Source organism: Cyprinodon variegatus, unplaced genomic scaffold (assembly GCF_000732505.1).
Source record: "Cyprinodon variegatus isolate N-32 unplaced genomic scaffold, C_variegatus-1.0 Scaffold131, whole genome shotgun sequence".
Lineage (NCBI taxonomy): Eukaryota > Metazoa > Chordata > Actinopteri > Cyprinodontiformes > Cyprinodontidae > Cyprinodon > Cyprinodon variegatus.
In genome coordinates, this window is record NW_015150584.1 from 889,646 (window position 1) to 905,742 (window position 16,097).

Genomic DNA, 16,097 nt, shown 5'->3' on the forward strand with positions numbered 1-16,097 from the left:
TAGATAGATAGATAGATAGATAGATAGATAGATAGATAGATAGATAGATAGATAGATAGATAGATAGATAGATAGATAGATCTGTTCTTTGTTTACCTTTTAACTGTTGATTTGTATAGTGGTTAACTATAGGATCCACAACAGGTTTTTCTGTGAAACAAGATTATTTATTTATTCTTTTTTTCATCACCGTGTAAAGTTAAGCAAATATGCTGTCAGTATGTTTTTTATTCAGTGACTTACTGTGAGAGCGTTTCCCCACATAGATCTTTTGAATCACAGCCATGACTATGATCAGGAACACCACACACATCAGAACCATCCAGGTCACCCTGTACCTGCACCAAACCCCTGGAAGTCAGGCAGAGGTTTAGACACATGCAGGCCTTTAGATAATCATCTCATGGCTAAACTGTTATTCACTCAATGTTCTCAATTGAAAGGATAAAGCACATAAAAAGATATAAATAAGAAAAATTTAAAGGTTGAGGTTATGGAAAAGCTGGAAGGGGAAGGAAAAAATGCAACCCTAAAGGATATCCAACTTTCCTTTTCAACCCTGGAAAATATGTCAAAGATTCGGCTTTATGTATGGGGAGCACTGAGGAGTGGAACACAAGGAAGGATAGCCAAAATCAATAGCAGTGATCCAAGGGATTAAGTTTTACTTTGGTCATGGAAAGCTCAAGCTGTGCAAGGGAAGAGTAAAAGACACTCCAGAGGTTCAAGTAAACAGAGGAGAGTTAAAGGAAATTTGTTCTAATTGAAAGAAAAATAGTCCAAAGAGGACTGACAGATAGGGCAGTTTGGAATAAAATGAAAACAGGTAGATTGTTTCCTAGCCTCTTATTGTCTCCACACAGAGAACTAAGAAAAACCTCTCCATCATCCTGACACCCACCTTTATCTGCCCGTTTCCATGGTAGCGCTTCTGTTTCATTTCTTGTCAGAACAGTTTGATTGGCGAGCCAAAGGAGACAGCGGCTGCGATTGGTTGAGTTAGAAGTGGCAATGAAAGGAAGACAACAGTAGAAAGCCTCTCCCTGGGCTGCACCATTATCCATTTGGTCTTTCCCCTCTTCGGGTGGGTTGAGGTATAGGTCGCTCTGATTGCTTTGGCCGTACAGAGTGACATTAATGGTCTCTGTGTCGTTGAGTTGGAAGCTGACTGACACCTCCAGAAGCACAATCAGAGCTGTGGATGAAAACAGAAATTACACCTATTGTCAATCAAAAGGTTGTGGTAGTTTAAGATCTACAGTTAAAAACAGCTATTTGCTTGGCCTTCTAGAAGGATGTGTTACCTTTCTTTCTACCTTTCTTACCTGTAAATCAGGCTTCAAAACTAATTTGGGAAGTTCTTAAATTCATTCAGGTCCATCTGTAAGGCCTATTTGTGTCCCAGTCTTACATCCCTGTCTGATGTCTATTTCCACATAATGCTCTTTCTCATTGTCATCTATTTCATCAAAGAGGCATTATGCATGTTTTTACTGAAGAATATCTTTACATCATTTGATGACCCTATTTTCCTGAATTTATTTTGTATCGTAAGTTCCTGTGCTGTTCAACGGATGTCACATCAAGCGCGTCCCTGTTAAATGGGTAGGACCTAGCAAACAAGAAAAGCATTTTGGGATAACATCCTTATGGACACTGACTGGAAGAAGGCCTGGTTTTTGCCTTATAGGTACTGTGTCTCCATAAGATAGAAAAGATTCAAATCAAGATTTTACACACTATATATCCCACAAATTCAAATTTTTCTAAATTGTCACATATTGAACATAAATGCAGTTTTTGAACCAGGAACTTTATCTCATTTATTCTATCACTGATCCCAATCTACCAATTTCTGGACTTATCTTGACAAATATATAATGTGTAAACTCAAATCAAACATTGCAATTGACTTTGACAGTGTAATATTGTATTTTTCCCATGGAGACAGTAATGTTACTTTTGTTAATATCATACTTATTTTGTATGGCAAATCTAATATATAAGGGAAGGTAGATATTTCAAATCTTAGACCAACTTCAGATGTTTCTTGCATAAGTTCAGAGTACATGAAATCCCTTACTTTAATTGATTCTAAACAAAGCATTACATCCACAGATATTTTAAGTTATTTCAAATAATAATGTAATTGCACTCCTTTTTTATTGTGTCTTGGTCTGCTTGGTACATTTTTGTTTGTGCAATCTTTTCAATAAAGTTCATTGAAAAAAAACCTAGCAAACAATCAAAGCGCTATATTCAAGATGGCCGATGGCCGCTCACACCGAGCCTGGTACTGCTTGAGGTTAAAAGGGAGTTTTTCCTCTCCACTGTTGCTACAAGCATGCTTAGTGTGAGGGATTGCCTTCTAGTCAATGAGTCGATGCAATCAACTGGTTTTCCTTAGATAGATCATTTTTAATCAATTTGACTGTATGATCTGGTTTAACTGTAAAGTGCCTTGAGATGACATGTGTTGTGAATTGGTGCTATATTGAATTGAGCTGAAAAGCGACTGGCATCCAGCTCAACTCAGTCAGCAATGGTAACCCAGGGTGAGGTGAAAAAAGTAAAAAACAACAACAACAAAACAACTTTTTAAGTGCGGGAGTGTGCTATGAGGACGAGCAGAAGGGTGTTGCAATTATTGTGTTTCTGCAACAAGTGGCAGTATCATTAGAGAACTCTGTAATGCCTCTTTAAGTACACCAACCCCTCCTGTTGCACAACATCCCAACAACATACTGCTCCCACCCTGTACTTCACAGTTTGGATACTTTTCTTAGCCTTAAGGCTTCCACATGGGTCATTATGGCCAAATATTTAGTTAAAGTTTCATCAGAGCATGTAACGTGTGCAAGGATTGAAGTTATTTGTCTAAGTGCATTTGCAAATTGTTGGGTGTTGGGTATTTCATGTTACTATTAGAATGACTTTTTTTTTTTCCAGTTGTCTGGCCTTTCACTCCATATTAGTAAAAGTTGCTTCATGTTCTTCTCAGCTTTATCCAATCTTCCCAATGTCTTTTGCCTTTGTTCTGAGTTTGAAAGGCAGATCTTGCACCATAATGTGTCCCTCACTAGGATAAAACATTGTCTTATTGAACTGACTGAACTAAGTGATAGTGTTGGTGTTATGTAAGAATATATCATCCTGACTCTGCTAAAGCAAGAAATGTTTAGTCTGATGCAATACCAAATAGTGAGGAAAAAAGTGTATTTTCATGCTGATAGATACATAACTTATGTCCAGAGAATTTTTCAAGTAGTTATTTTAAGCCTGTTCCCAGCTCTCTGGAATCCAGTTACAAAATTACACAATAAAAATTTTATTTCACAGTTCAAGGGAGAAAACAGGAGTTATTGATCTAAGGCTGTCTATATTCTTATGACAAAATATTTTAGTATTTTATTATTTATGTATCCACATCATTTCTAATCAAATACACAGTTCAAGGCGATCTGAAGGGGCTCCATTATCATTCACAGCTTAGGCAGACTGAATTTCTCTTTGTACACAGTTTTCCTATGCAAGGTATTATGCTAATAATGTTTAAATGCTTTCACCAAAGTAAGCACTCTCTCTCTTTTTTTGATGATTTATAGTGATTGCATTCCATCTGTGCAAACCATCTGGTAAATCACACAACTTTACAGTGTCAACAGTTATTCAAAACTCGTTCCTTCTCAGTGTTCTGTAAAATATTCTTCCCTTTTTTAAACAGGTCTGTTTTACAGTCATTAAATGCGAAAGGGATTTTCTTTGATACCGACAGACCTCTTCCTGAAAAACAAAGAAAGGACTGGTCAAAGAAAAGATCTAATGTGCATTTGAGATATATTTGATATCTATTTGAGGAATCCTGGTTTAGTGTGTTGAATCTCTCGCATAGATTTCCATATCAATTATAGGGGATGGTTCGGATAAAGTGTATTTTCTGATTTGTATTAATAGTATTAAGTATCACAGTACAAGCAAACTATTTGTCATTTTAAAAGTACAGGTTATTCTAAAATGTCAGTGTTTGTTTTTCCTTTTAGAAAGTGAATATCATACTAATGCTGGTAATTACTGAAAAAAAAAGATGATAATTTAAGGGCAGCTCACATAGGTAGTTTTTCTCAAAGTGCTACAAACATAAGTAAAACATTGAAAAGAGAGACAAACAAAAACCACAAGATGCCACTTACACCCCCATGTCTTTTTACAGGCTATTTCATTTATAAACATCCAAAAATATCTAAGCTCAGGAGTTTTTTTTTTTTGGTTTAACTGTATAAAGATTGTATGCCGTCCTACTGCATTAGTCTGTGTTTACTTTACTAATATTAGGCTACTATTGCTATTTTTGACGGTTTATATTTATTTGTGCACAAAATATATCTCCATCCTCTGGCATTAGCGGTGACAAAAGAATTAACGTTTATTTTTTATTAATAATTATTAATAAACATTAATATGTACTACTTTACTTCTTTAAATATTCATATTTACTTTATAATTTATTAATTATTAATTATTTTTAAGTTAAAGTATAAATCCTACAGTTTAAAAAACACTTTTGTAGTACCGGTAGTTAGAATGTTAACTTAATATGCTTACTCAAGTAAAAGTGTAAAGGTACAATTTTTTAAACTACTTAAAGTATAAAAGTAAAAGTAAAGGATCAAAAAGTGTTAATTCAGGATTATAACTTTTTTACAACTTTTTTTGTAACTAATAATAACAATGTAAAATTTAACTTTGCATCATGTTGAACAGCTATTTATTTTGGTGCAGTACCAAGTCCTACCACAACAAAACATTTGGTCTTGATGGAACTAATTATATTGAATGATTTTAAATTTTTTAGATACCAACTGGCCATAACGAAAATAAGCTTAAATGAAACAAAACTAACGAGTTTATTTTTGAAATGTAAGTAGGAGAAAGTAGAGAAGTTAAAGTTGTCTAAAAAAGAATTTCTCCTGTAAAGCATAGATAAAAAAAATAAAAATAAAATAAAAATAAAATTTCTAATCGAATTTTTAGTTTTAGGTAACAAAGTATTTGTACTTTGTTACTTGACCCCTCTGTCTGGCATTGTACTGTCTCCTTGTGGCACATACCTGCATGTCAGTACTAAAAACGATGCGTCTCATATATGGAAAATCACTTTTTTCACTTGGTAAACAATTACAATTGCATTTGAACATTAATGGGGGCACATATGCAAAAGAAAGTTTGCACATGCTGTCTGCTGAATTGCAAACGTAAATAGCTTTGAACCTTCTGTGAAGATACTCTGCGACTAGAAACTGGTTTGCATTTGTTTTAAGACAGAAGATCAAGCTCATAGAGTGAAATATTGCAAGCCATTATATCATGTAATTTTGATTGGTATAGCTTATGGATGGCCAAATTCAATATTCTGCTAGACTGCTTTGACTGCAACATTCAGATCATTTCTATTGTTGGGTCTTCTGTCTCTCACCTTCCTCGTCGTGATAGTACCTTTATATTTTTAGAGGCCCTGTAAAGTCTGTCTGTAACCTTTCTACTGTAATCTCTCTTTTAGAAATATATTTAATGAGATGGTTTTTCTTTATCGTTTTATTGCTTGAACAGATGGTTGATTGCAAATTGATAGTTACATATTTTCATGTCTACTTGTTACATCACAGAAATGGATGCTGTTTTAAGCAGTTTAGACTTAGCTAATTATAAAATCAGTAAATTTACCCCATTGACAGTAGATAAAAATAAAGGTTTTGATGTGGTTTTCTGCCCAGGGTGCCACAGTCTGAAGGATAGCATTAAAGTATTTGAAAAATATCCTATTACGATTCAGCCCTCAATTAAATGACTTTTGTGTATTTTCAGAGAACATGGGGGATTTACAATCTTTCATGTCTCCTGCCAAAAAGATATGAATTGCATTTTGATAAAATCCTGTGGGACATCATGACAATATTCTTGATAAAGCATTTTATTTGTTATTGAAATATACTAGTGTTGAGCTTATGCTCTTTAAAAATGTGCAACAGCATCACTGACATGTGCCTTACCTGATGAGATGTTGTTGTAAAACACGTCCATGTTTTTGTCCGTTTCGCACATAAACCAGCCTCTTCTTGAATCACCTGGGACTTCCTGTGTTTCAGCATTCAGGTCCATTGGGTTTCTTTGAGACTCTTGTATGCAGATCTGCTCCCACTGCTTATTTTTTGCAGTTGAAGCCTTCAGATTTCCTGGCGACCTGTTACCTCCTCTCCATACCTCATACATTTGTTCACTTGGCTGGTAGGAAAGGCAGAGGAAATTCACCTCTGACACTGAAGGGATAGAGAGAAGAGAACAGTATAAATAGCTATACACAAAATACCCGAACATACCTGTCAATCGTTGTGGGTCAGATTTTTTGGAGCAGTGGTTCTCAGACTCTTTAAAAACAACTACATAAATTAACTAGATATTGCTAGAAGTGCCAAAATAAACAGCAATTCTCACAGAGTTATAAATGCATGTGATCAAACTGGAATAAACTAAAAAAAATAAATAAAATAAACTAATTCACTGCATGGTTAATTGTTGGTGTGAAGGATTGTCTAGCTCTTTAGTACTTTTATAAAACGCAGAGAAGAAGACACACTTCACATTTTGAATATATTGATGATAGGCTATTTTTGCAATGGTGCTACCAAAAGTGCACGCTGCCATCCTGGAGAAGAACCAGGGGGGTAACCACGGTGACACATTAACGGGGAGGGTGGGATCAACATGTTTGATACTCTGACCATCATCTGATGCTACATTCACTAGTAATCAGAAAATGGGATGTTTGCAACTAATTCTGTCCTTCAATAAACATCCTCCCACATCTGGGGGAAACTAAAGTGCTCAGTATTTCATGGATGGCAGGGAGAAGGTCGTAATACCCCATAGCGGAAAACGCCATTGATTGATGAGTGATATAGCTAATGAAGGCTTTATGTATTTATTAAAATGAATTTGTAAACCTTTGCTGCTGGTAGGAACACAGTAAGTCAAATTTAAATGCATTGTTGAGCTTGCTTTACATGTTGTCATGATCTTGGAGCTGATGACTGGCTTAATTATTAATTTCACTGTCCATCTGATCCACCTGCTCCTGCCTCTATTTTAGGTGCTTGCTCCCAGTCATAAGTACAAGATGATTCGTTCTCTCTAGCCAGTGGTGAGAGGGTTTTTAGAGTTCCTCGGTGTTTCTGATTTCATGATCCTGACCTGTTCTGCCTCTCAACCACTGTGCCTACCTGTTCCTTTCTGATCTCAGTGGTGTATGTGTTTTTAGCTTTACCTTAGTGTCTCTGATTACCTGATCCTGACCTGTTCTGCTTCTAAACTACTGTGCCTGCCTGTGCCCGTCTGGTCTATTTGCCTGAAATGTCTTTGGATTCCTGGATCTCTGAGCCTGCCTGTTCCTGTTCTGATCTGTTTGCCCGACCTAGCTTGGGACTGCTGCATGTTCTCCAGGGTGCAGCATCTGGGATACTCTGGGTGGTGCCCTCCTCATCTTGTTGGCAGCTGGATCCTACCTCATTCTTTGGACATAGACTGATCAGATTATCATGGTCTGTTTTGAAACAGATTATCACTCTTGCAGTTTCCAGCCTTTGTTGCCATCTACTCTGATCCATGTTTTAAATAAATGCTTTTTGAGTTATTTCACTGTCTGTTTGACCTTGAATACTGGGTCCTCTGTTCTGAATTATGACACACGGTAAAACTATCAGTTACAATCATTATTATGTTTTAGAATCTATATGCAAGGGGTCAGTCATTAAACACTCCTAGTCTCAGGAAATTCAGGTTTTCCTGCAAGTCCCCCTTTCCTCTACATGTTTGTGTATTAATTACATGCCCCTGCAACATCAAACCTTTTGGTATTGATTTATTGATAAGCCATATATCAGTCTAAATATCATATAAATACATTTCTGACTATTTTGTGCTAGTATATACTTTCTGCTTACTAGTAACAAACACCACTCTAAATGTAGATGTTACAGTTTTCATTAAAATGTCCATCGTCATCCTTTACAGTGATGTCAGCTACCAGTTGTAAAATTTAGTTTCAGTCATGAGACTGACTCTGTATTATCAATGTTATTGATCCTCTCTGTTCCTCTAAGCTGACATTTATTGTCTGTCTGTCTTTCTAAGAATTGTTTCAAAACAAGTTTCTGCCCCATTGGTTCATCTTTCACACAAAATGTTTTATTCCATTATCTGCCAAGCTCTGCTCAAGTTCACATTTTTCATATCCTCAGTCATCACGGCGCTTTTTCCCCCGGCAGCACCAAACCCCACACTTTATAGGATGACAAAAGATGGCACCGAATTCAGTTGCAATTCCACTGTTTGCTTATATTTTGACTATGAATTGACTGTTAAATAATGTGAATCCTCCTGTTGTGTAAAAACCACCAATCTATTTTTTTCGAATCCAGTCTGATACCAATACAGGGTTTGAGCATATTGGCTGATATCCGATGCCGATATGATAGTACAGTTGAATGAATTACCAATTTCCTCTCTGTGTGAGTAAAGGCATAATTCTTGACATAAGCATTGTTAAAAAAAATGCTAATTAACAAAGATATGAATCTTCACTCTTTGCTGATAAACATCTCTGGTAACAACCAGACCATTATTTCTGTGTTTACATTCTTGCCTTACTCAGTTTGTAGGTGTGACCATACAATTATCCTTTTTTTTATTCTATGTAATTAATTGACTGCCACAGTTTCCAGCTCTTCAAAAATGAAAGAGACTTCATTAGTTATATCACTCCAGTATTATTGTCCAGTTAATGTCCTGTTCAGCCTGTCTTCCAGAGCAATGGACTAGAAAAACACCCACCAGTAAATGGTACAGGTTATCAGACTTAAGAACAGAGCATGTTTAAAGATATTTTAAAGGATTTTCTCTGATTTTTTAAAAGACCCGCCCTCTCCACTTAAAAAAAATGCATGTGCAAGAGCATGCACAAGCCTGTTTCTCCCCGTGCATGCTTTGTTGAAAAGTTGCTGTTCTTATAGCTCATACAAGCTTACTGCGTCCAAACGTCTGCCTTAACCCCTAAATCCGTCAATCACTATATAGAACGGGGACTATATAGTGAACTCAGTCAACTTGGACAGATGATCACTTCCCCGTTGGTCCACTATGTGGTGCTTGCGCCATCTTTGTTTTTAGTTGCCGCTGTCGGGTAGCGGCAGTCTATGGTGACAACGGGCTGCTGTGATGGCAAATCCCATAATGCTCGGCGAGGAGAGCTCTCCGCCATTTTCAAAGAACTGCGGTGAGAGAGGTGAGCTTCGATGACTGTCTGAAACCATAGCTCACCACAGATTTACGCCTGAAAGTGTGCATGCGCAGAAAAAGATAGCTAACCGGACGACCACATAGGACAGCCTTATGTAAGCATATCACCAGAATGATTGACAATTAGGAGGACTACTTATTTAGATGATCCACCCGGAAATAAAAGATCATCCTCTATACCTTTACGTTTGGTTTAATGGTTTTTCTCTTGTTCACTTTCTCACATTGGGGCGAAAACAGGTAGCTTTCGGGGGAAGTTCTCAAAGAAACAGCCGTACAACATTCTCAACTTTTTGTGTTCTGTCAAAAGACTAAAGAAGTTAAATAATTACACCATGTTCTTTTGGTTTGGTTTAGTATTTTCTTCTGTTTTCCCTTTTAAGTTTAAATCTCTAAATTCCAAAGTAAAAAATCAATCAAGAATGAAGCGAGCAGATCGGACGGTTCTCACCAGCCTCAAACCCTCATAATCCAATATGGCTGCTCTGTAGTTAAAACAGCAACATATTCTGTGATATACTGGGTATTTGCATTCCTAAAAACTTATTTCACACCAACAGAAAAGGCCTAGACACACTCACTAAATGTTGAATGCATCAAATACATCGAGAGAGCTTGTATTAGCTTTGTATTAGCTCTCACTAAGCATTGTATTTAATCAATCCCATTGCTTTCTAACCTAAAACTTGAAGACTTCTGGTGATATTGCTCTATTGATGTTTAAACTTTATTTTATTTATATGCGTAGCTTTTGCCACATGCTTCTTGTTTGAGTTCAGCCACTTTAGTTTATAACCAGAGTTCTTCAAACATACTTGCTCTACTTAAAGGAGGGATTTCCTCTTTTGAGTAGTCTCAGTAAAGCCAAGTTTATTGTGCTCGAACAGCTCCTCGTTGTGGCAGCTGATTAGCTTTGTATCTATCTTGTAAATGGTGAAGAAAAATATGTTATCAGTAGAGCTAAAGACAACTAGTGTCATAAATGGTACCTGGACCACAGTTTTAGAACTTTATCTTTAGAGAGACAAAGCAAAATGTGAAGAAAACTAAACCAAACCATGTTTTGCTGCTCGCTATGAGCAGATGAAAGAAATGGGTCTTACTTGATCAAGCACAATGAAGGTGGAGTGGTAAGAGATTGCTTCAAATTGGTCTGGATGACCCACCTGAGTATATCCTGAAAAACTCCGGGAGGCAGATGATGAGGGCGATGATCACCAGAAGGAGAATTTTAGTCACAGAAGCTCTTGTCATGGTTGTACGATCAGGTCACACGCATTGTTTCAGGCCCACACGTTCATAAGCAGCTCATGGTAACTCCTTCCTTGTTCAGACATACAACCTGATGCGTTCAACTCATGTTTGTGATAACCAGTCTTCCTCCTGCAGTCTTCAAGAGGCTTTCAAGAGTTCATTTGTAGATCGAGGCGTTGAAGGTGGCTTAGCGGGCACGTTATACACAGCAACTTCACTTCCTTTTGCACTTCCTGGTTTTTTTTCATAAAGACTTAAAACATAGAGAAGCAGTTTCAGATGGCTCTGTCAGCTGAATGTAAGTACCAACAACTATTTTTCTTTTTTGAGTGTTGACGTGTGAGAAATGGCAGATGTTCAATCCCAATAACACTGTAATTATAATATTTGGTCTAATCTGGCACCTAAAAATAATACAACTGAGAGGAAAGAAGGTAAAGTAAAGTCAAATAAACAACCACTAGTGGCATGTAAGTTTTTATTATTTAATAACCCAAAAACTACAAAATAAATTTGCTTCTAGATGTCTAGATGCATTATTATACAGTTATTGATCAACATATCATCAGCATGTCTGAGCACTTTAGAGATGGGATTGTTTTTATGGCTGCATATCAATGGATTTTAGAGCTACTGTCAAACAATTTAAGCTCTATTAATCTCCTTGGCAAGCAGTGGGTTGTCATTGTGTGGCACCCAGAGAGCAGTGTGGGGTTAAGGGTCTTGGTCAGAGAGCTGAGTGGGTGCTGTGGGGATCAAACCGGTACTTGCAACCTTCTCAGGGTGCAAGCGCACTGCTCTAACCACTAGGTTGACAATCCCAAACCACTAGGCTACGATCCCAATGAGTACATGAGTGTGAATAAAAGGAAACTGTACAAAAATAAATGTCTGAGTACTCCCCACAATGTCCATGGACTCATACACAGGATTACGCCATCAGATTATTGCTACAAATGTGGTTTTCCAAGCTATTGTTTCACCGTGTTTACTTCGTTTTCGTTTCTGCACTTTTGAATGATTTCTGATCAGTTATGATAAAGAAGGGGGAGTACTTTTGTGCTTCTTTAAATCTTGTTTAATATAATATGATTAAAACAGGCTATTCTTATTCATATTTTTTCTTATATTAAATCAACTGTGAAGGGTGTGTTTCTTCTTCCCCATAACAGATCATTTACTGTCTTCTGTATACCTTTAAAGTCTCAATTTTACCCCCTTAAAATTTCTTAAAAATCTGCATTTTTGTACAAGGATTAAAAATTAAAAATACTTAACATAGAACAAGAAAAGTCAGTCTTGATATGTTAGTCACTAATATTGTAAGCAATTGTAAAATGCTGCTTACGTAACAATAAAGCTTTATAAGATCATGTTAGACTTCTTCAGCCACAAACGAGGTACCAGGTGACTTAATTGCTAACTGACAATTAAACTGTTTTATTTTTTTATCTACTTGAAAAAAAATAATATCTTCCTTTATTTACATCTTAATTGATCTCTTTTAATTGTTTGATGTTTGGCTCAGATGTTAAGATCTGGATTCTTAAGACCACTTATATTGGAAAGGTTGAACAAACACACACGCTTGAATCCATAAACACAGCGATAAGCACGGCTGGCAGGTGAAGCCTTATCTATGTTCCACAGCAGTTTGTTTGCTTACAGGACTCAGTCAGGGGACATGTGAGGGGGTATGGAAGCTGCCAGATAAAAAAAAAATAAATAAATCAGAGCTTTTTGTTCAATTAGATCGGCTTCACTTTCTAAATATTGAGAGCCAGTGGCTACAATGCAAAGTAAATTTGGCTTTTTGTTACCTAACTAAAGAGTTAAGAGCATATATCTATGATAACTGTTCCAATAGGTCAGAGAATTTTGCATCCAACAAGGTAAAGAAGCATAGAAGCAAACTTCTTCTTTGTTTTTGCTTCGGTAGTGGGTGTTCTTTGAAGGTAAGTATTAGTGTCATGTAAAGCTGCATAAACTTGAAAGCAAACCATCTTAGTAGTAACACAAGCTCAGGGCAGGATGCCACTCTGCTACTTAGAGTGCCAGAAATCTCATTAGTCAGAATTACTTCAGATCACATGGAAGGTTCAAACTATGCCAGACATTGAATTCGTAGCTTTTCATTTATGAATATCCATACACATCCCCAAGGAAGGATCCTTACATTGGGAAAACTCAACCCATTAACCTCTCTCTAAGTGCCCTATGAAGCATTATTGATGTTGATTGTTTTTATTCATTGGCTATGTGTGAACTACCACGAGTCAATGATATTAATGGAAATAGACTCAACCAAAATATTAGACATCTGTGGTATTTCCATCTGTTTAGCATTTTTTTGTTTTATTTAAGACTGAAAGAAAATCCTGAAAGTCAGGTTTCTTCAGCCCTCTATATTGAGATAAACACATTTCAGACAGCTATGGATGTCTAAATGTGGGCATATTTTTGAACCCTCACTTTTCTGCAAGAATTACTACTGTTTAGCTGGAATGCAATGACCTTGTTAAATGTTGATATGTCTTAATACTTTTACACAGTAGCTAGAGAAGTCACTTAAATGCGTGCTGTTCCATGTAAAAGCATTTACCTCAAAGGATTTCCTCTGTTTCTGATTCTGTTTGACATAATCTAATATGTACAGTACATTTAACTTCAGACAAAGTAAACCAGGGTGTGCAAAACCATAATTAACCACATTCTTTTGGATGACAGAGCCTGCCCGACAGCATGATAAAGGCTATAAGACTGCTATTTCAACCTGGAGACACTCACACAGTGAAAAGCTGCAATTAAATTAGTAATAGTAATTTATCTATACGGATAACAATTCAATTCAGTTTATTTATATAGCGACAATTCACATGCCATCTCAAGGCACTTTACAGTTCACCAGATTATACAGTCAAATTGATTCAAAGTTTTCTATCCAAGGAAAACCAGTTGATTGCATCGACTCATTGACATACAGTAACACATCAGATTCTTCAAAATATGTCTGAGGAAAATCAGCTGATTGCGAGGACTCATTGACTCTCTGTAATCCCTCACAAGGAGCATGCATGAAGCAACAGTGGAGAGGAAAATTCCCTTTTAACAGGAAGAAACCTCCAGCAGAACCAGGCTCAGTGCAAGCGGCCATCTTCCGAGGCCAACTGGGGTTCAAGATTACTGAAGCAGATAAAGACATAAACAAAATAAGTTGTTTGGCGCTCAGGCCCTGGCAGAAGACTTTGATGCTGTGGATCTACATACGGCTGGATGAGTAACCTAGGAAACGGATCAGAGAAGTCTTCCTTGGGCCTGGACACTGGTTGTGGAATAAGCCAGAGAGTGGGACTGAGAAAAGTCTGAGGTGAGGGAGGAAAGATTGGGTGGAGGTGGATGAAAGTTTGATTTGAAAAGCTAGGCCAGTCTGTTGAGGAGCTGAGCATCTCCTTTAGTAAAAGGCTTTTACATCCAGTTTGTAAAAACCAGCGCTACCACAGGTCAATTCTACTGAGGCCAGACTCTACAATGGGTCACTACAATGGCAATAAATTGTGCCGAGTATAATGTTGCAATTTACCATTTGATAATGTGTGCAGTAACTGTTTCTCTATATTTGACATCCAGTGCAATAACTATATATATAAATATCCATCCATATAAATACCCTTGCAAACACCCTGTCCAATAACCCGTTATAATGATCCTACTATATATAAAAAAAAGAAAGCTGTTATTTGTGGATATATCCCATGCCATGGACCTTTTTCTTCCTTTGGCACATTCTTCTTCTTTGATTATTTGAGCTGATGTTACAATAAAATTTCTCTACTGTGAGATCAATAAAGTAAATCAATTAATCAGTCAATCAAAATGAAGGGGATCTTAAAAGATGACTGGCTTCACAGAAGGTGCAGCCCCGAGTTGATTGTCTGGAGCTGAACGAGGGACATCCAGGTTATTTAAGTGAAGCTGAAGTGAAGAGCCCTACAGAAAGAATTTTTGCTGAAGCTTTTTAAGTCAATACAATTACAAAAACTGACAAGAAACTAAGGCTAATGTCTAAAATCCATAAAAATGGAGAAAAACATTGAATAGATTCCTCCTAAGAGTGGCTTGTCTACCTAAATGACTCCAATAGTCAGAAAAAAATAAGAACATCTAAAGCATCGCAGCCTCACTTGACTCCTAAAGAATAAACATGTAATGGAGCAAATATTTTTGAACAACACTCTAATATAATTACAACAAATATCTACAGTAAAAGTTCTAATATGAAGACTTCAATAATTAATTGGATCAAACAGGTGCTTTGTTCCACCTTAATCTGTCTTGCTGCACATTTTGAAGCACCTGTCACCATCAGCATAGAGCAGACATCTATCATTTCCAAGTCCGCAGACGGTTTAATGAGGAACACAACACAGCTGTGCAATTCCCTGCAGGAAGAAATGTAACTGTGTGTGTGTGTGTGTGTGTGTGTGTGTGTGTGTGTGTGTGTGTGTGTGTGTGTGTGTGTGTGTGTGTGTGTGTGTGTGTGGAGAGGGGGTTGGGGTAATAATGAGTGTTAAACTTTCCTCTGCGACCTCCGTATTTTCTCAGAATCAGATGATTAAACATAAACTCTGATGGATGTGTTGATGGTTAACAGTGTCATCCTGGACAAGAATCACTTGAACAATATGATGCTGCCGGTAGGATGTTTCTGAGCTCTGGTAGAATTTGACAACCTGTTAATGTTAGGGATGAGCTACAAGATAAGGAATTACAGAGCATGTAATCTCTATAGACTCTGTGTGGGGCATTAGATGAAGGATTGCTTTTGTAATCTTTACATCATTCTCTCACTGTAGTGTTGAAACTAATCCTTCCCGTCTTGCTTGAAACCTGAGGCTCTTACTATGGTGAAAACAAGGTCGTCAGAACACTAACAAGTATATTTGAAACTGTCTGTTAACCAACACACCCTATAGGAGTTTGAACAAATTACCAAAAGTTAGAGCAAATGATTTTTGAAAAATCTATAAAAAAATATCAATGTAATCTTGCAGCATATCTACATATTTTAAAGGTTTCGTATTTAAATAAAACACAGCCATGAATCTATTCACACAAGAAACTACTGCATGTCCAAATGTGTATATAGTTCTCTAGTAACTTTGTTTTATATGTGGCATCAAAGGTAAAAAAAAAAAAATTTATAAATAAAAAATTTCATTCAATTAAATTTTAAGTTTATACAGGGAAAGTAGTTATTGTCCAGAGGGCTGCTTTCGTCCAGGCTGAGATATCTATTAATTTAACTGATGTGCATTTTCTTTTTATTGATCACTGCCTTCAATGAAAATGTTTTATCAGTGAAGGTGACCTAGAACTGTTCAGCTCAACCTGCTATTAAATCTGCATATGAGAGTAAAATTCATCCCTAAATGAATAGATATCATTTAATTTGGTAGAGATATTAAAGTTTCAGTTCCTGCGTGTGGAGAATTTGA

General features: G+C 36.7%; 1 protein-coding gene across 1 annotated transcript in view; it reads right to left on the minus strand.

Annotated features, from left to right (window-relative positions):
* LOC107085710 overlaps nucleotides 1-10,809 on the minus strand; it is an 11,860-nt gene extending 1,051 nt beyond the window's left edge. The window contains exons 1-5 of the mRNA XM_015376197.1: nucleotides 10,515-10,809; nucleotides 6,048-6,314; nucleotides 902-1,195; nucleotides 244-351; nucleotides 97-150 (exon numbers count right to left, since the gene is read on the minus strand). Of these exons, the coding sequence (XP_015231683.1) occupies nucleotides 97-150; nucleotides 244-351; nucleotides 902-1,195; nucleotides 6,048-6,314; nucleotides 10,515-10,602 (811 nt within the window). The 5' untranslated portion in view covers nucleotides 10,603-10,809. The remainder of the gene's footprint in view (nucleotides 1-96; nucleotides 151-243; nucleotides 352-901; nucleotides 1,196-6,047; nucleotides 6,315-10,514) is intronic.
* Nucleotides 10,810-16,097: the final 5,288 nt, after the last annotated feature.